The sequence below is a fragment of the Cavia porcellus genome, unplaced genomic scaffold (genome assembly GCF_034190915.1).
Source record: "Cavia porcellus strain 051 isolate PalLab524CR breed Dunkin Hartley unplaced genomic scaffold, mCavPor4.1 scaffold_20, whole genome shotgun sequence".
Classification (NCBI taxonomy): Eukaryota; Metazoa; Chordata; class Mammalia; order Rodentia; family Caviidae; genus Cavia; species Cavia porcellus.
Window position 1 is genome coordinate 59,313,459 of NW_026947503.1, and position 20,026 is coordinate 59,333,484.

A 20,026-nucleotide genomic window follows, 5' to 3' on the forward strand; every position below is an offset into this window, starting at 1 on the left:
AAACCAGTAGTCTGATCATCTATTCAGAGGATAACAATATACAGATTACCGTCTACACGGAATTTCCTTCTGAAGGTGTGGCCATTGCTAATTCCCTATTATTTTGTTTTAAAGTTCTGTCTCATTGTTTTTTTGGGTTGGGTTTTATTGTTTTGTTTTGTTTGATTTGATTATATCTGATGGCAATGGGCAGCTATTTCAATGATAACAAGACATATTATGGTACCTATTTTAGATTTACTGTTATCTTGTTTTGAAGTCCTTTATGGTGTTCACTGTTTTGTTTTTATCAGTTCTGTTTTGTTTGATTTTTACTGTGTCAAAAGTTATGGGCAGGTATTTTGAAGACAGTAAGAGGCATTATGGTAGCCATTGTTGATTTCTTATTGTCGTGTTTTGAATTCTTGTATCACTTACCTTGGTTTCTTTTGCTTGGCTTTATTCTGTTTTATTTTGCTTGGTTTTATTCTTTTTAAAATAAAAAGTAAGAGGAGGGTATTTCTAAATGGTATCTACACAGAGGATATAGCGTTTGAGAGAGAATTTGTAAGGGTGGCTGGATTCCACTGTCTGGAGGTTTGCTTTTCTGGGACGGTAGAGACGAGTTGGTCTTAGGAAAAAGGATACAAAATAGATCTTAAGAAGACAGGTGAGGGAGGCAGAACAAGCTTTGCTGGTTGCTATGATTTAACTGTGGTTTGTTTTCCCTGAAACTCTTGTTGAAATTGGATCCTCACTGTGGTGGTGTCAGGAGGTGAGACCTTCAGAAGGCGGTTAGGTCACTCAGAGGGACCAGGTGTGTTACTGCTAAAGTGGGCTGTGTAAAGCAAACCCTCCCCTGGCCTCTTCTGCCTCTTCCACTACGCCTGCTTGTCCTGTAGCTTTTCTGCTGTGTTATGGAGCAGCACAAGGCCCTTACTAGCTACCAGCACCATGCTCTTAGACGTCTATCCTGAAGAACTATGGGCCAGTGTAAACCTCTGTTGTTTATAGATTACCCAGTGTGGCCAGGGGTACAGCTCAGTGGCATAGCACCTGCCTGCTGAGCACAAGGTTGTGAGTTTGATTCCTGGAACACACAAAATGTACGGTGTGTTATTGTAGCAAATACCTGAAGTAATCAATGGTTTGTTTGTTTGTTTGTTTCTTGAGACAGGGTCTTGCTATGCAGTTCAGGATCGTCTTGAGCTAACTTTGTAGCCCAGGATGGTCTTGAACTCTCAGTGATCTGCCTGCCTCAGTCTCTCAAGTACTGGGATTACATTCATGCAGTACCATGCCTGGCTTGGTGTGTATGTGTGTGTGAGAGAGTGTGTGTGTGTGTGTTTTGTACCAGGGATTGAACTCAGGACCTTGCATTTGGCAAGCAGGTGCTTATGCCACTGAGCTATATCTCTAGCAGTAATCAATTTTTATTTTTATTTATTTTTTAGGAGGTTAATGTGTCTATTTTTTTAATTTTTATTTTTTTAAGTCTAAACAACTCTGATAAAGGAACAAAATTAGAGTTCCAATCCTCCCCAATCCCACAACTTTTCACAAAGTTACACCAATCATGACAAAAGTAATCAGGGAAAAGGTCTCATGTTGTGCCCGATGGCCCTTCCCGGATGAATTCATGGCTGCCCGAACATTTGGGCTTTGGCTGCTAGGGGAGGTGGCCCAGGCTCTGAGAGATCTCTGTGGAAATTATGGTCAGTGTGACGGAAAGACACGAGGCCAGGGCAGGATTCTGGCATCGCATACAGTGACCCTGGGGACCCCCTGCGTGGGCCTCAGCCTTGGCTCTAAACCTTCACCTATGTTTTCTGATTTTGCTCTCCACAGTTGCTCAGGTGGTCAGTGATGACCACAGGGGCACTTTTTCTTATGAGGACAGTGGGAGGAGGGGCTGCAAGAGACACAGGAGAAGGAGACAGAGGCAAATCGGCCACTATAGGACTTGCTCTCGGGAAGTGTGCGGTGACAGAGGTGGAGGAGAAAGGGTGGCAGGTCCAGGAGGAAGAAGAACATTCCAGAGTTTCCCTTTTATTTTATTTGAAATGAAATGAACCGAGGGGCAGGGAAGGGACAGGTAGCAGGGAAGAGCCCAGAATGCAGAAGAAGGGCTGCTGGAGCGGGCGGTCCAGGCCAGCCGTGGAAACCCGCGGCTGGCTTGCCACGCTGGGCTGTTTGCGGCCTCGGGAGCGCCGAGAGGCTCCCGCCACCACAGGTGGAAGGACGCGATGGCGGGTCTAAGCGGCTGCGAGCTGTTCTGGAGATGCATCAGGTTGGGACCTGGCACAGCTGGAGGGCGGAGGAGCTCCCTCAGCAAGGGAGGAGGCTGGCGAAGGCAGGAGGGAGCCTGAGGGGCACATCCGAGCTGCCCGCTGGCTGATAGTGCAGGAGGCTGGGTTGTACCTACCCTCAAGGCGGTTCCCATGTTAAAGTCTTGGGGTTTTTATTTTTTTGACACAGGGTTTTGCTATGCAGTTCAGGCTGCCCTTGAATTCACAGCAATCCTCCTGCTTCAGCCTCCCAAGTGATGGGATTGCAGGTGTGCGCTACCACACCTGCCGTAGCCATGTACACTAACACCTCCGAGTGTGGCTTTATTTGAAGCGGGGAGGGCTTTAAAAAGGCAGTGAAGGAGGACCTGATGGATTGGGGAGGGCCAAGATGAAAGCAAAGCCCCTGCCTGTGAGCCATTCAGAACACAAATCGGGGAGAACAAGGAAGGAAGCCCACACCCCAAGAGCAACCAGCTGATGTGGAGGTACTGCGCTGTCGGATTGACTCTGCAAGCCTAAATCCAGGCATCTATTTAGAGGACAACAATACGTAATATAGCAACTACGGTACATTTTCCACTGTCTTATCACAGTGTCTATTCATTTTATTGCTGTTTTATTCCCTTTAAAAAGGAGAAAAATCCTGAAAGGAGTTAGTGGAATCCAAAATGTACAGTAGATATTGTGGGGCTGGGGCTTTAGCTCAACGGCATACGCTCCTGCCTGGCAAGTGTGAGGTCGTGAGTTCAATCCCCAGTACTGGAAAAAAAACAAAAACAAAAGAAACACAAAAAACTTAGTCCTGTATCGTTTTCATTGTTTGGTTTGGCTTTATTCTGTTTGTTTTGTTAGATTCTGTTATATCTGGTGGCATGGACAGCTGTTTTGAAGATAACAAGATACATTATGGTAGCCTTTGTTGATCTCCCATTATCTTGTTTTGAAGTTCTGTATCACGTCCACCGTTTTGTTTTGATTGGCTTTGTTCTGTTCCGCTTTGCTTGACTTTATTATGTCTTATGGTATGGGGCAGCTATTTTAAGGATATCAGGTGGCATTTTGGTAAAAAAGAAACATTGAAGAAATGGGCCCTCATCCTCATCCGTATGATTCTGCCCTTGTGGGAGGAGATGAGATGGGACCCAGATATTCAGCGCAGAGCCCTGCAGAAAGCTGCCCTGAGCTTTGCTGCGGCTCGGGACTGAAGGAGGGGTTGGGTCTGTGCTTTCCCCTCCCACCTGTGACCGAGCTGCTGGTCCAGCAGTCCATCAGCGAGGCCCTGGAGAGGCTGGAGGCAGTGAGGCCTGGGTGTGACCTGTCCGTGCTGATCTTGAGGATCCTTGCTTTTATTTATGAGAAGCAGCATTTTCTTACTGAGGCAAACAGAAGAATCCCTCCTGGCAGACAGCTGGGGGCTGGACTTGCGGGGGTGCGACATCAGGCCTCTTCCAGATGTTCTCCTGCTGCGCCCGTGGAGTGCACCTGTGTTTCCCCAGTGCTGAGCACCCTCCCAGGGTGGTTCGGCCCACTGGGCCTGGCATGCCTGGTTGGAGAGGAACCTATATTTAGGGGGTGCATTGGGCTCCCAGACTCTCTGAGTGTGGCTGCCCTGGGTGCCCAGCCGTGAGCCAGCAGGAGAGAGAGGAAATCAGCAGGAGGAAAGCAGTGATGCCAGATGCCTGGGCTGGTTGGCCAATATGCCCATGGCGGTTTGTTCTGTATGTCCCCGCAAAGCCTCCTGAAGTCTTAGGCTGTTTCGCAGATGGGTGAATTCGAGTTTGTGATTGATTCGTGGTCCAGTGCTGGCCGGGATTCAGGGTGTGAGTGCTCCACCATCCCCAGGACGGGCTGCATGCAGCATGAAGGACAGAGGGCTCTCTCGCCCCCATCCCATTGTTTTTGCTGTCCTGCATCATCCTGAACGGTCACCCTCTGCCATTGCCACCCTGCCTTGGAACCATCGGATTACAGACTTGAAACCTCTGCAAACTGTGAGCTAAGTAAGCCTTTCCCGCCTTAACTTTGGGTGTCAGGCATCTTGCCCAGCAGCGAGAAGACAGTAAAGGAGGCGGTGCGGGCTCTTACCCTACACCCTGGGAAATGCAGGCCGTGCCTGAAATGGAAACGGGAACCAGGAAGAGGTAGCTTCCAGGGCTCTCTCAAACATCACAGCTGCAGAGCTGAAAAGTGAACACAATGCATGGTGAGCGGTGACTTCCGCTCCCCACGTGTGCAGCGCAGCCAGCGCCTCCTGACATGCCACAGCCCGAGCTCGGGCCCAGGTGGGGGGAGGGCTGGGGGTGCAGGGCTGTGTTCACCCAGATGGAGTCCAGGTGGAAAAGCCGCATCTGTTCCCGTGGCTGTCTCTGTCTCCCTAGTCCGACTGTCCGTCTGTGTTCGTCCATCCATCCTTTTTTAATGAGGAACACCACGTCCCGAGTCATTGTTCCTCAGGCTTGCTGCCTCAGAACTCTGTCCTTCACCCACTGACACTGTAGATGCAAAGTTAAAATAAGTGAAGTTCTGATATAAAATTGTTACCTCTCTGCGGAGCTTCAGTTAATCTCTTTCATTTGTCTGTCCATCCGCCCTTCCTTAGTTTATAGTTTCTTGGTGGTGGTGGTGGTACCAGGGATCGAACTCATGACATGGCCAGGCAAGTGCTTACACCACTGGGCTGAACCCCCAGCCTGTTTTTGTGAAACAGGGTCTGGCTGTGCGGTTCAGACTGACCTTGTAACCCAGGCTGGCCTTGAACTCATGACCATCCTCCTGCCTCAGCTCTTTAGTGCTGAGGATTAAGGTGTGCAACACCCTGCCTGGCCCCTTCCTTTCTTTTTATTCTTTATTTCTATCCTGAGGACTGAACCAAGAGCCTTTGCACTGAGCTAGGTTCTCAGTTCTTTTTTTAAAACTTTGAGATAATGTCTCAGTAAACGGGCCAGGCTAGCCTTCAACTCGAAATTCTCCTGCCTCAGCCTCCAAAAGTGCTGGGATTACAGTTGGATGCCACAACCCCTGGCTTTAAGCAACATCCCATGGAATCTGAAATCCAGATTGTTTTCTAAAATGGACCCCAAATTTACATTTGGAGAAAAAAAAGTAGTGTCCTCTCACATGGTACTACCCAAATAGAGGTACATCAAATAGGTATTTAGAAATGCACACTGGTGGCAGAGTGGAGACCGGGTAAAATGCCTGTCAGAGGTGGGTGGAGGTCGTGTGGATGGGTCCGGGGCCACTGGGAAGCAGGTGACGCATTCAAACCAGGAAGGGGGGGACGCTGTTAGGAAAGAGTATTTGGCAGAGATGTAGGCAGGGCTCCGGGTAGACAAGGGTAGTGCAGGGGCTGGGGCTGCTGGTGGCCGTGAGCATTATTGGCGAGAGGAAGTCGATAGAGTGGCCCAGAGAGACAGCTGGGTCACCTGACAGGAGCCGTGGCCTTTGGTGGAAGGATATAACCTGTATCTCTGGTGAGCTTCAGGGAGGAAGCCAGGGAAATAAGTATTCCAACTGCACTCTCCTTCCTACCAGGACTTCTCATGTCCAACACACCTGGGAGCCAAACACCAACCCCACCCACATAGAGCTGCCTCCCCAAGGCCAGAGAATGGTGAGAAGGATGGAGGAGGGATCTGGAGGGACAGACAAAAATAACCAAATAGACAGCTGCTGGGCTGCAGCCCAAGGAGAACATCAGTTAGCTCTTGCTCTGATAATGCTGTGTAGCTGTGTGTTCATTCTAGGGCCCAAGCTGGAGGGCGGCAGCTCTTCTGGTGAAGGCAGTGTCTTTAAAGGCTTTGGTTATAGCACATCTGCTAATGATGTCCAAAGCATGTCACATGGCCAAGCACAAGTCAAGAGGCAGGAAAGCACGAGGGCACTGCCAGGCGGTGAGGTAACAGGAGGGGTATGGGGAGGTATGAGGAATGGAAACTTGACCTCGGAGTCTTGGTGGGAGGGTGAGGTGCAGAACGTGGGGGTAGGGGAAGGATCTGTGCAGGCGACTGTGGTGTCCCACCTGTTTTCGCTTCTTTGTCATAGTAGCCATCCTAGCTTGGTCTATGACTGTATTTCCCAGTGAAAGGCCTTCCCACATGCCTAATTGTTGGGCTCAGTGCTTAGACCCCCAATCCCTCAAACGGGTGCATGGTGAAGGCTCAAAGGAATGAGACATGCGGCATGGTCTTTAGGATGAGTGAGATCCTCAGAAGAGCCCTTAAGAGCGGAGTTTCATTTCCTGTCTCTTCATGGAGCTTGCTGCGTGGGTTGTGGTAAGGTGGATCCCGGCAGACCATAAAAACCAGGGTCACAGCCATGGGATGGCGGAGCAACGAGACAGCAGGGGTGCGGCTCTGCTGCTGCTGTGTCCTTACAGTCAGATGCGAGGAAAAGAAGCCTCCGTCTGTTTTAGGCTGAGGGTATTCCGGGTCTTCATTTCAGCAGCCAGACCCTAACTGAAACCAAATATAGGAGCTTCTTCTGATACCTAAATGCAGCCACAACCCAGGAAGAGGTAAAACTTTTTCTTGGCGGAAGGGCGCACAGACACTGTAATCCTAGTTTCCCCCATGTCGTCCCTCACCAGCATTTGGAAAGTGTTCTCAGAGAGGTAATTGGCAAAGCGACCTGCTCTAGCAGAGGGACCAGCAGTGCCAGGGTTTGTTCTCTAAATCGGGGGAAGGAGAGCTGTTTGCCTCTCGTCTGAAAACGTCCCACCACCAGGCAGAGGCAGGATTCAAACCTGGGCCCGGCTCCAAAGCCCCTGCTCTGTTCACTTGTCCTGCATTAGAGAGAAAGCTCAGGGACTCAGTCAAGGATGGTTTCTCCAAACCAGACCTCTCTGGACACCCATGGCTATGGCAGCGAGACTGACTCTTGTCACTCCCTGACAGGGAAGGGACTGCTGTAGGGCTTTTTATTTTTAAAAATATTATTCTTGGGGGCTGGGAATTTAGCTCAGCGCATAAGCGCCTGCCTTGTAAGCAGGCAGTCATGAGTTCGATCCCCGGTACCGATGAAAAAAACAAAACAAAACAAAACAAATTATTCTTGCTGGGCATGGTGGTGCACGCCTATAACTCCAGCACTCAGGAGGCTGAGGCAGGAGGATCACTGTGAGTTTGAGGCCAGCCTGGACTACAAAGTGAATTCAAGGCCAGCCTGGAACTGCATAGTGAGACCTTGTCTCAAAAAGGCCATATATATATATATATATATATATATATATATATATGTATAACATAAATATATAAATATAAATATATTTTATTTTCTATTTAAACTATCATACTATTTTTCCCCCTTATTTACTAAAGCAGCTATACCTAAAAAGGGTTGGTCAATTTCTTAAAAACACAACAAACTGTGTTGGTTTTTAATAATTTTGGATTTTATAGGTTTTATATCATCAGCAGTCTATATTCATAATACTTGTAATAAGTTTAAATTATGCATATATAATATGACTTGAGGATTTAAAAATATTTCCCATTCTTTTTTTTTTTTTTTTTTTTTTTTTGGTGCTGGGGATCGAACTCATGACTGCACACTTGCAAGGCAGGTGCTTATGCCGCTGAGCTAAATCTCCAGTCCCCATTCATTTTTAAATTTAAAAATGAAAGGGAAAACATTTTTAAATCTCTGATTTGTATATTTTCCCCTGTTATGGATAGTCTTTGAGTTTCTTAGTCATAATGTGTATCTTGAGTATATGAGCATCCAGTGAATTAAAGAGCAAGCTTTTTTTTCTTTGAAATCACTATTTCTCACATACTTAATGAAAACCGTATGTGACTTCTCATTCTAATAAAAATAAAAATTAAAAAAATTTTAAACTAATAAAAAATGTTTTTTGTTTGTTTAGTCTTATTGAAAAGAATAGTACTGAAATATTCTTGATCTTGTATTCTAAAAATTCAAAGTGGAAACCTCAGCCTCATAAGGACAGGTGGCAACTAACAAAGTCTTCCCTGAATTCTTTGTTTTAATGATATTTTAAATTCTGTTGTCAAGCTGGGTGTGATGGTACACACCTGTAATCCCAGCACTTGGGAAACTGAGGCAGGAGAATCGTGAGTGTGAGGCCAGCCTGGGCTACAAAGTGAGCTGAAGGCCAGTCTGACCTGCATAGCGAGCCCCTGTCTCGAAAACGCCAAAGGAAAAAAAAAAAAAGTATTCTGTTTGTCCTGAGGCAGGGCAGGGTAAAGAACAAGCAGAGTACTTACTGATGGTGTGTGAGTTAATGGGAAAATAAAATTAAACCTCTGCAACCTGAGGAGCTGACACAAACTTGCCGAGCACATGAGTCAGGATTCCACACTGTCTTCCTGCTTGTGTGAGGAAGGGAGAGTTCCCTTGGCTGATTTCTTACAGCCGAGGGGAATGAAAGGCGATGCAGAAAGCCCCGGCTGCCAATAAAGTCACTGAAAGCGAGGGAGCCAGCGTGACAGAGGAGGCAAGGTGACTTAGATTTGAACCCCAGAGCTTGGGACACTAACCTGACCCATCTGTTCTCCAGCTTCTCCGAGTGGCGTGTGTCAGATCCACAGCCCACTGTGGGTGCCGCTACGGCTGCTGTGCAGCGCGGTGCTTACGTTGTGCGGGGCCCGGCTTCTTTGCTCCGTGGCACAGGAACTGATTTTTAAGAATCTTTGAACTCCCTGCAGCTCCCAGAAGTGATTTCGTGGGGCACCATGAATGATGATTAAAAGGTACAGCAAGCCCTGGCAGCAGACCCTGAAGACTGGCCAAAGGACAGTTCTCTATTCCTGGCCCCGGGAACTCACTCAAGACCCTTTGGTTAAGCTGCTTAACGAGCTGTCTGGATGAACTGTTGGGAGAAGCTCCGGGCTTAGCAGCTGGCTCCACCGGGTTGTACAGTGACTGCAGCTTTCCGCACTCAGGGCTTAGGAGTCCTTGGGAAGACGGGGCCTGGGGTGTGACCCTGGCCACAGCACGCGGGGCTGGCTGGGAGAGTTCATCATGTCCTCATCCACTGAAAAACACCAAACCCAGAGCAAACTTGGAGCTGTTGGCTTAAGCCTGCTTGCCTCTGGCCTCTGACCATCTGGTATATCTGGGCAGCGTGCATGCCGATTTGAACACGGATATATGTAAGAGAGGAAGAAGGTGGGTAAGTGGAGCACAATGCTGTCCACATTGTCTTTGTGATTTCGAAGGTAAATATGATGCCATGCCATTAAAGGGTCTTCCCCGGAAACCTCGTAGCCTGAGAAGTTTGCCCACACTCCTCAGCCCAGCGTGATGGTGAGAGACCAGACTCTGCCTCACACTGACTCTTCGAGCAGGCTGCTTCTCCCTGACTCTGGGCCATATTTTGGTAAACAGTGAATTAGTTTTCTCCTCCGACTCCTTCTCCTCATCTTCCATTTATTTTAATAAATAGCTTTTTCTTAGTATCCATGGGTCCCACATCTGTGCATTTTACCAGTTATGGATTGAAATATTGGAGAAAAAGAAACTATGCCTACACTGAACATGTACAGACTTCGTTGTCATTCTCGAAACAATACAGGATAATATTTAAATAACATTTACATCATATGAAGTAGTGTAAGTAATTTAGAGTTGATTTAAGTATATGGGAGGATGAGCCCAGGTTGTTAGCAAATCCTATGCTACGTTACATATTAGAGCCTTGAGCTCCTTGAAGATTGGTATGCACAGGACATTCTGGAACAGTGCTCACGGAGCCTGAGGAATGGCTGTACGTGTTTATTATATACAAAGCAAACTGGTAGCAGTATCAGTTTCTTCATTCCTCTTGATTGGTTTCTCTTTCTTAGGTTCTTAAAAGACACAGTAGCCTTTCTCTTTTCTTGAGGTAGTTTCAAGCATTTCCCTGAGCCTGTGGGTCCTCTAGGCCAGTGAGGGAGTTTCCTTCCTCAGAGCACTTGGTGTAAGCTTTTGGCACGGAAGGAGAGGAATCAGTCGGCAGCTGTGCTGGGAAACGATTCCCACAAGAGGTGACGCTCGGGCTGTCCTGAAGGTGGTAGTGAGCTGATCCGGGTGGAGCATGGAGGTCAGACAGAGCACGGCAGAAGGTGCAGGTGGTGTGATTGGCCTGCTGAGTGCACGGGCAAGGCAGGGTTGATGGAGCAGGTGTGAGTTGGACCCCAGTGGGCCACTGCCCTTCCACATGCATCCCACTGGCAGCTGGGATCCTGGGAAGATTTTAAGGTAGGAGTGATGTGAAGGGTAGATTTGAATTTAGGCAATCTAAGAATAGAGAACTAAGCCAGGTGTAGTATATGCCCACGGTCCCTGCCACCTGGGAGCCTGAGGTAAGGAGGATCGCTTGAGCCCGAAAGTTTGAGACCAGCTTAGGTAAAGTCACGCTTAAAAAACAAATACAAACAAGCAAACCAAAGGCAAAGAAGCACCTGATCAAATTTGCTTTCTTTTTTTGTTGTTGTTTTTCTCTTTTTTGATACAGGGGATTGAACTCATGACTGCACACTTGCAAGGCAGGCACTCATGCTGCTGAGCTAAATCGCTAAATCGCCTGTTTGCTTTCTTGAAACTGTCCGTGACTGGAATGTCAGCAGTGGGCATGTATTCACCCTGAGCCCTGCTTCCCTTATTTCTGAAGCAGTGCAGTAGGTTTGCATGCTGCATAGACGTGCTGATGTCTCTGCAGGTGTGTATACACATAGTATGCTATTGTTAGGACCTTGGGTCATAAATGATTCAGAAAGTCCGTATTCCCAAGTCAGTCAGCAGAGGCAAAAAGCATGTGCTTGGTTTTGTGACCTGATTTATGCGACCACCCACCTCCGTGTTTGTTGTCTCAGAAGGGAACAGTTATCACTATTTGTTGTGTCAGGTGGAACCTTCATTACTACAATTGGAAGGATGGGTAGCGGGTCCAGCCAGCCTGGGCCACAGAAGGGGAAAGTGCTCCCCACCTGCCTTGTCACGCTTGCCTTCTTTCAAGAGCCATTTAGAGAGGAAACTGGTTTCCATCTCCTCGTGGTAAATAGCCTGGTGGCTGAAGAGGTTTTCATGTTTTACTAAAACTCTTTTCCAAGGGCACAGTTGTCATTAAGCAATTAGAGAGTGGATGCAGAAAGAGCTAAATACAGAGATTTGTTCAGGAGGCATCTGGCAATGTGACGTGAGGCCACTGGGTTTTATTCGGTGTGTTGGGGAGCAGGACCCTAATTCCTAAAGAGGTGAGAACATAGTCCAGGCTCGAGTGTGACTCTGGCCTTCACCATTCGGTGCCAGTGTAACCCAAGAAATCACAGCACCTCTGAGTCCCAGTCCCTGTAAAATGGGTATAAAGGGCCCATGTCACCAGGCTGTTGGAAGGAGCACAGTGCCTGACAATCACCTCTCCACTGGTAGTTATTAGGGCTGGCAGAGGCCAGCACAGCCGGAAAGCTGGCACCCACCTGTTCTGATGATGGGTCAGACAGTGAATCCCAGCTTTCTCTGTACACACCTCGCAGCTGACATTTGAGAGGACCGAGTTCCTCTGGAGGTCTTGGAGTCCAGGGCCTGCTGCTTCTCACAGGCCTCTGCATTTAGGACCAGGCAGTGAGGGGTACTTTCAACCTGACACTTCGGCTATACTCGGGACATGGAGGAAACCACCAGGATGGTGATCCTGGGCAAAGCAACAGTTCATGCAGCTGCGGGTGCCAACCCCATACCATGTTTATTCTTTGGCCATGCTATTTGGCTCAGGTAGCAGCACTGCCTGGGAAGACCCGTGGGCGTGGGGAAAGGGGTGGTCTTGCCCGTGAGCACAGTTAGCTTTAACGCCTCATTCCAGCGCGCCTGGTGTTGACTTTCCAATGGCAGATCGAGGAGGGGAAGGAAGATGGGCTTGGAGGAAAGGCTCTTTGTCAAAACTGAACATGATGGCTGGAAGTTTATTTTTGAGTTTCTTCGTGCCTAGGCCTTGGAGCTGTTTTTGAAATGTGATTTAAGAAAAACAAACTTCCTAAATAGCATCTGGCTGGTTCCTGTATTTGCGGCGTCTCTGCCTTTGGCCAGCGTGCCGCCATACTCCTAACAGTGTTTGCTCTAGTGTCGGCCTCAGACTAAGGCTGTTCACGCCATGGAACAGGCCTCAGACTAAGGCTGTTCACGCACCAGCCATGGAACAGGCCTTCTAGATGGCCAGATTCAGGGCTCCGCCCTTCCCAGCAGATGGCGCCTCTCGGCCCTCACCGCCTCTGCTCCACTAAAGCACATCCTGGGGTAACCACTTCCTCTGGGTGGTGACTGGTGATGGCTCAAGCCATGTCTGTGCCTCCCACCAAAATCTGCAAGGATATTTCCAGACACCTCAAGTGATTCTCTCCTCTCAGGCAATGATACAAATATATAACACACGTATATTTATTACCACAACTGAAAAAATTCTTTGCCACTGAGTAGAAATCTGACAAGAAACCCTATGAGATTTTATTAGTACCATCATTGTTTTCTTTGGCTCCATGTATTACATTGGTAAAATGACAAAAACAAAAAACAAAAGAAAATTGTAAAAGGCAAATATTTTGTACAAAAATACAAAGTTTTAAAAGCTCTTTAAGTATATTTCATCTAAGAGTTGGCCTATATATCTGTATATTTGCATAGTTTTCCTATATTTGGGATTTTAGAAATGTTAAGGTACTGTTTACACAGTGTATGTTTACGTTCTTCCCACAGCTCAACAACCAACGGTGGTCTTTTTCTGATTGGAGCATTTCATACTTTGGAAGATACTTTGTGTAATTGCACAGTTATTGGCTGAGAAAAATCTATGTGATTCAGTCCATCTGCACACTGAAAATCAACATGTCACCCTGAGGGGACATACTGGTTCCCAAGTTCTTGGGTAATGGCAAACAGCAGCCATCTATTTTTTTCAGTGATTGGTTTTCAGTGCCTTTTCCCCTTCTGGTGAGAAGCTGATATAGTCCAAGGGGAGCATCCTTTGCTTTGGAGAAACTGCCTGAAGATTTGCTCATGGTCCATTACAATGCCAGTGATACTCCTAAAAGAGAGACATCAAGACGGCTGTCAGTTTTGCTTGAAGAACAAGGTTAACGTACAGGTCAAACAAAACAAAACAAAACAAAACATCTTTAGGAATGAAACCCATAACTTCAATAGTGCTTACTTTTCAAAGAAACAGCTAAAGTTTTTGTTCGAATTAAGAGCTAAATGTCACTTTGAAGGATTATTCTGGGTAAGGCTGGTCCCTACTCCAATCGCAAATGGCCAAAGCACACAGAGGATAACTGGGTTATATACTACCATCCGTCCTAGTCTTATTTAGATTTTCATGTTTGTGCCCTCAGCTAACCAGACTGAGTTCCTTCTGTGGTCTGGACCAATGCATGACACACAGGAAGTCCTTGGTGATTGTCTAGTGAATGGGTATATTAATAACTTGAACCTCAGTTACTTATAAGAATAATTTGAGCAAAATGTTTTGTCACTTTTTTAAAAAAAGAGCTTTATTGAAATGTAACTCACAAACCATACAATTCACTGATTTAAAGGGCTCATTTTAGTTTTAGTTTATCTACAAAGTGGTGCAATAAGATCTAATCTTAGAGAAGACTTTCAGCATCCCCAAAAGAAACCCAGTACCCATATGCATTTGTTCTCCATTTCTTCCTTCTCCTACAACCTTTTAACTTAAAAATCTAGTTCTGATGGAGTCATACATTCAGTGAAGCTTCTGATCATCTTCTGAAGTCAAGAAAATCTCCAAAGGCTTCTTTGTTTTCTGAGCTTATAAAAGACACAGACTATAGTCTCCCATTATTAGGACAACATCAGGCTTACTGCAGATGCTCAGTCAGTTCATGTGGGATCATATGTGTGGCCACTGGAAACAGCTGTGTACAGATGCCCACACGACAGGCATCACATTTGCTACCGCATCTTAAAGAACAGTTAACTAAGTTACCGGCCTGCACGGTTAGGCCAGTGTTTACTGAGTATTTCCTGACGTTTGGCACATTAATTACTTAACTACTCATAAAAACCCCAGGAAGAAGACAGCAGTCCTCCCAGCTGTCCCCACCGCAGGACATAACCTGTGCAGCTCACTCTGAAATCCCACTGACTGCTTACCTGTCTCCCTGTCTTTTTCACAAATGAAGTTGTTGATGTCTTCGCACTGGAAATCGTTCCACTGCCCAGCGTAAATCAGCCCAGCGCAGTCTTCTCCAGGCCCGTGGCCGTGACCCCAGTTATCTGGTTGGCCAGCTTTCCAGTTTCTTTTAACAAAACACAATTGGAGTGTTATTTACATAGTAATGTCAAGGTTTTCTTTACGCATGAGAAACAGGAATGTAAAAATCAAAATTGAAGCGTATCCTGGGATGAAAATGTACTGTTTAAAACTTTATTCAGAATAAGCAGCAGCTGTGTGTGGAGAAACGAAGATCCCTATAGTCTGGCTATTTCTGAGGTGAGTAACACTGTCCTCACCACCATGGCCAGGGATGCTTCTCAGACCCACTTAGATGAGGGGCTTTCTAATGTGTCCCAGACTGCTGACTTCTGGGCACATACATGTGTGCCATTGTGCATAAATATGCAGGCGCTCTGAGGACATCTCACACATTTCCATGCACTCTTGTAAGAGCCCAGAGACACCCTTGTGCATTTTTCTGTCTCATCTCTAACTTATCCAAGCATCAAGAAGACAAAGTGAGAGACCCTTGATTCACATCTGCAAGAAAACAACTAGCAATCGTTCTCTGGCTAAGATACAGACAGCGCATCGCTTTAGAAAAACAGCACTTTAACCTTACTGAAAATGACTGTTTCTGGGAGAGAGACCCTTAAACACAAGTTCTCTTTAGGTGAGTTCAGTAGAGGCTTAGTTACTTGGATGCTGCTGCTCAAGGCAGCACTCTCCAGAGTTTACGGTTCTTGAATCTATTCCTGTGCAGTAAGTTGGATGCACTTAACTCTTTCTCAGGATGCAAGTTCATGGAGAAAGGCTTGTAGTTTCTGCCCCAGGTTGCTGGCCTCTCTGGAGGGTGTGGAAGAACATGCAGGAGGTGGTACCTCCCACCAGTGATGCCTCAGTTCCCCTTCAGCCACAGAGCTGCTAAGGCCCTGGGAAGGAGTCCTGGTGCCCTACACCTTCTGAGGGGGCAGGCGAAGGACAGTGAAGTTTACAGCTAGAGTAGGGAAGCGAGGCAAAATTGACACTTCCAACTCCAAATGGGTATTTTGGGATTTCAAATAAATAGTGGCCTCATTTAGAAAATTATTAGAAAAATTATTAGCTCAGTGGCATAAGGGCTTGCCTTGCAAGCAGGCAGTCATGAGTTTGATCCCTAGTACCGATAAAAAAAAAAAAAGGAAATTATTAAAAAATAAATGGATGGGGCTGGGGATTTAGCTCAGCGGCATAAGCGCCTGCCTTGCAAGCAGGCCGTCGTGAGTTCGATCCCTGGTACCGATAAAAACAAAAAAGACAAAAAAAAAAAAAAAAAAAAAAGGTGGTGGAAACAGTGAAAAGACAATCTAAGCAGTGACAGCGATCCTTTTAGAGATGGGCACTTACACTGCAACCCCAAACCTACGTCTTAATTGCAAAGCACCAATGCTGCAATTAAACCTGAACACTGAGGTTCTGGTTTAGGAAAAGATCAACTGCCCCATTAAGAGCTTTTGTGTTAAAAGGAAAACACACTAAGACATGTACTATAGACTGTTCACCAGCCCTGGTCTAGAAAACCCATCAAGTGATCAGTAAAACTGGGAGGACACTTAGAACAGTTGTTTACTCATGCCCAGCAGGTCTGTGCTGTGTGACTGCCCCCCGTTGTGCCAGGCATAGTCCAGGGATGGGACTCGGGACAGGGAGCAGAGCTCTCACGGACTTGGAGATGGCTGGACTCGGAGTCTCAGACTAATGGTACCAGACAGAGAAGAAGTTGGAAGGAAAAAGCAGGTAACATTCTGTACGCTTGCTTGTGTATGTATCTCTGTCCAGTGTGCTGGTCACAGGTGGAAATGTCAGCGATGTGCAAACTGCCTGACCTTGTTAATGTCCAGTCTGTTCATTTCTGCCAGTCATGGGAGGGAATCCACTCCGGTTTCACTTACAAATTTTGAGATCTGTGACTCCTTTGTGTGTAATCACGGTACCTTTGATAGCCTTACCTTCTCAGTTAACCAGCACGCTATAAATCCGCTTCTCTGGATGTAGGACATACATTTCCTTTAAAGCCAGTTTTAGTTTAAACTAAGGAGATAAAATGGACTAACTAGAAGATAACTAAGTGATAAGAAAGGAGATCATCTTTGTCATCTTTCTCCAGCTGGTTTTCCCTGTCACTGGAATCCATCACATGCAGTCCTCAAAGCTTTCCTTAGGACTAAAGGTGGAAAGCAGTGGGGGTGGGAGGAGGGAACCCCAGGCCAGTCACAGGGCGAAGCCTTCCAGTAGACTGAATACCCACGGCCTCAAAGCATCTCCCTGGAAAAGCTCAATTTCCAGCAGGAGCTCTGTGTGCCTGCTCATCAGACAAAGAACAGAGCAGGCTGTAAGAAGAGCTGCATACCAAAGAGATCATCTGCTTAAACAGCGCCTTAGCCTCATTCCGAGGTGGATCCTGTACTGAAAAGCCCTGAATCCACATCACAACTACACACTGCAGAAGCCATGGCTTAGTGTCTCTGAGTACACCGAGACTCTTGAAACACTTGGACTGAGCGCTCCAATGAGCTGCAAACACAGTGGCTAGTGTGTGTGGAGCACCCCAAGGATCTGGGGTCACCCTAATGGAGGCAGAGCACAGACTCTGACCCTTGGTGCTGGCTCCATGTAACTTCGGCTTGGTGCACATGCGTTTCCCCTGACTGAAGCCAGTGTGGCTGAGAGACAGGAAAAGGACAGTGCCGAGATTCTTCTCCCTCTGCAGGTCTGTGTGGTGGGAGATTATTCTCTCAGCCTGCCCCTGGCCATGTGACTTGTGGGCTTGCTGCATGCTTATGGAGTTAGAGGACAGAGGAGTCTTCTGAGGCTGTGTGCTAAAAACACGGCAGGTGACATGACATGGAGCCATTGTCAGGGACAGACGCAACTCGTGTTTTATCTTCATGATGTAAGATAAAGGCTGTCGCTTAAGACTTGACAGCATTTTCCTACCGCATGTCACTGTGGGTAGGAGGGAGGGAGGGAAGGCACGCGTGCTCTGGGAAACCCTCGGGAAGATGTCACCTCTTTGGTGATCTGAGTGGGCTGCCGTGAGCAGTGCGGCTGGGAGAGGCCTCGCTGCCCTGAGCGAGTGGGCAGAGCCGGCCTCCTGCACATGCCTGGTCTGCTGAGCGCAGGTGGAATCTGTTAATGGTGACAGCCCGCCGCACGGCACACCCGAGAATGCCATCCAGCATCCCAGGGCAGTAAAGGTGCCCTTGTCTCACCAGCTCTATTTCCTATTTCATTGCTTCCTGGTCTGTTGCTTTCCTTGCACTAAAGTGCAGGTGTGTACGCGCACGCACACTGTGGGGTGCTCAGAATTGAACCCAGGGCCTTACACTGCACTTTCTGCTCAAGCATCCATTTGTTCTCCTTTTTTCTGCCCTTGTGTAGTGGAAGCTTAGATCCCTGAATTTCACCCGTTAGAAATTCTTTCTAATGCGTGTACTTCAAGGCTGGTAATGTCCCTCTAAGCTCTGTTTTAGCTGCACCCCATCAATGTTCGACATATTTTCATTTTAAAAAATTTCAGATGTTTTTGATAGTTTCTTCTTTGATCTGTGATTTATTCTCATTTCCAAATATTGGGATTTTTTTTTTGTCTTGGTTCTGGGGATAGAACTCAGGACTGCATGCTTGCAAGGTAGGTGCTTATGCCATTTATGCTAAATCCTTGGTCCCAAATATTGGGATTTTATAGGCAGTCCTGCTATTAATTTGCTTATTTTCTTTTTTTTTTTTATTTAAAGAAAAGGAAACGAAAAAAAAAATACATGGAGATTAAAAAAAAGGGTAGAAATAATACTAAATTATAGACAAACAAAAGGTAAGAAATTGCCAGTTGATAAGTTACAAATTGTCATCTTCGAAATGGCTGTTCAGGTTATAGAATTAAAGTATTTAGAATGACATTCAAAAAAGTGACCCTACAAACCATTCTGCTCTATGGTCGAACAAAAGCTCCGTAATATGATTATCAGTCCCACCTATTTGTTTTACATCTCTAAGAGGATAAGGTTAACCATATCAAAACAGAACAGAACATTTAAAAAAAAAATAAAAAACAATTTAAAGAAATACAGATTTCAAAGCAAGTCCACTGGAGATCTACCTTATCTAACTGTCTCTAGCTTCTTACAAATAGTTGTCCCTGACTTCACCCACTTTCTATACTTATTGCATATTATAGAACTGATCAAATCATTACAGGATGATGGAGTCTTTTTAGGTCCTCAAGTTCCAAATTAGGGAAGACAATACCAACTACCATCTCATCTCTCATTCTCTTTGTGATAGCCGTCCCCATCTCTGCATATGCTGAAGTTGAGCTGAAGAAACCAGTCCAGAGTCATTTTAATCAGCAAGCAATAGATTGTTAGAATTTATATTATAATGCTACAAAATAAGCCTCGGGTTTTTCAGGTCTCTTCCTCAGAGTATTTGTTCCTATCCTCTCTGTATTATAGAGAAAACCAAGTCATAACAAGACAGCGAAACAATTTCCTAGATAAACATGCAATGGATAAGACTTATAAAACTATAATATAAATGATCTTCCGTAGCTACTATGTTTTCTCTTGTTATTTTCAATAGATTTGTCGACAACACTGGCTTATTATAGTTAAACATACTATCACCTATTTTTATAAAAACTTATCTTTGACTGCATTGTAGTATTTGAGAGCTGTTACTGATTCATACCAGTATGGATATCCTTTACATCTTGTCATGCTCAGAGTAGTTTCCTCTACTTTTAGGGTTGATTCTAACACGCATACCGATTTCAAATAGGATCAGTCAAGGCCAACCAATAGTCTTATGATTCAGATACAATTAATATCAGTCATAGTAAGACAATGTAAGTAATACAGGATTTCAGCCTAAGTCAATAGGAAAGTAAGGATAGTTACCATGGTATAACCTGCTATTTTTGGTTCTAGAGGTCTGTGTCCTCAAATCTGATATGAGTGGACAGACCAGAACAAATTTAATTCAATCTAAATATGGCACTAGGACTACTGTGTCTTTTAAATCGTTATACACCATTAGCAATGACCTCTGCTTTTCCCCTTTTTTTAAATATAGTTTCAGAGCTGTCTCTACTAAAGACTAGCTTACCGTCTCTGCCTCATGTCTGCTACTCCACTTTTCTGCTATAATTTGTCCACCTTATTCCCTCATTCCATGGTCTGCCCCGTTCACTGAGGCCTCTCTACCACTGTAGCTGTAATCCTGATATCTCTTCCTCTCTTTCTCTGTAATGTCCTTTAGCGCTCTCTGTAGGGTTGGATTGGTGGCCACGAACTCCCACAGTTCCTCCTTGTCTTGAAAGTATCTTATTTTTTCATTAATTTTTAGAGAGAGTTTTGACGGATATATGAACTTAGGTTGCATATTTTTTTCCTTCAGGACTTGGAATATTTCTCCCCACTCCCTTCTTGACTTAAGAGTTTGTGTTGATAAGTCTGCTGTTATTTTGATAGATTTCCCGTTATAGGTAACCTGCATCTTTTCTCTGGCTGCTTTTAATATTCTGTTTTTTTGGTGGATTTCTGGG

At 45.9% G+C, this 20,026-nt stretch overlaps 1 protein-coding gene and 2 long non-coding RNA genes across 5 annotated transcripts in view; 2 read left to right on the forward strand and 1 right to left on the reverse strand.

Annotated features, from left to right (window-relative positions):
- LOC134471818 (uncharacterized) overlaps positions 1 to 9,694 on the forward strand; it is a 49,883-nt gene extending 40,189 nt beyond the window's left edge. Inside the window, exon 5 of one of the 2 annotated variants that reach the window (XR_010041504.1) lies at positions 8,791 to 9,694. This is a non-coding gene — a long non-coding RNA (uncharacterized LOC134471818). The remainder of the gene's footprint in view (positions 1 to 8,790) is intronic. The other variant, XR_010041505.1, reaches the window with a different exon arrangement.
- A 2,994-nt stretch (positions 9,695 to 12,688) lies between these two features.
- Positions 12,689 to 20,026, reverse strand: part of Colec12 (collectin subfamily member 12) — a 158,991-nt gene continuing 151,653 nt past the window's right edge. For both annotated transcript variants that reach the window (XM_063231880.1, XM_063231879.1), the window contains exons 9-10: positions 14,379 to 14,524; positions 12,689 to 13,287 (exon numbers count right to left, since the gene is read on the reverse strand). In XM_063231880.1, coding sequence (XP_063087950.1) covers positions 13,268 to 13,287; positions 14,379 to 14,524 — 166 coding nt within the window. In that variant the 3' untranslated portion in view covers positions 12,689 to 13,267. The remainder of the gene's footprint in view (positions 13,288 to 14,378; positions 14,525 to 20,026) is intronic.
- The window catches only part of LOC134471817 (uncharacterized), a 32,879-nt gene continuing 27,376 nt past the window's right edge, over positions 14,524 to 20,026 (forward strand). Inside the window, exon 1 of the long non-coding RNA XR_010041503.1 lies at positions 14,524 to 16,218. This is a non-coding gene — a long non-coding RNA (uncharacterized LOC134471817). The remainder of the gene's footprint in view (positions 16,219 to 20,026) is intronic.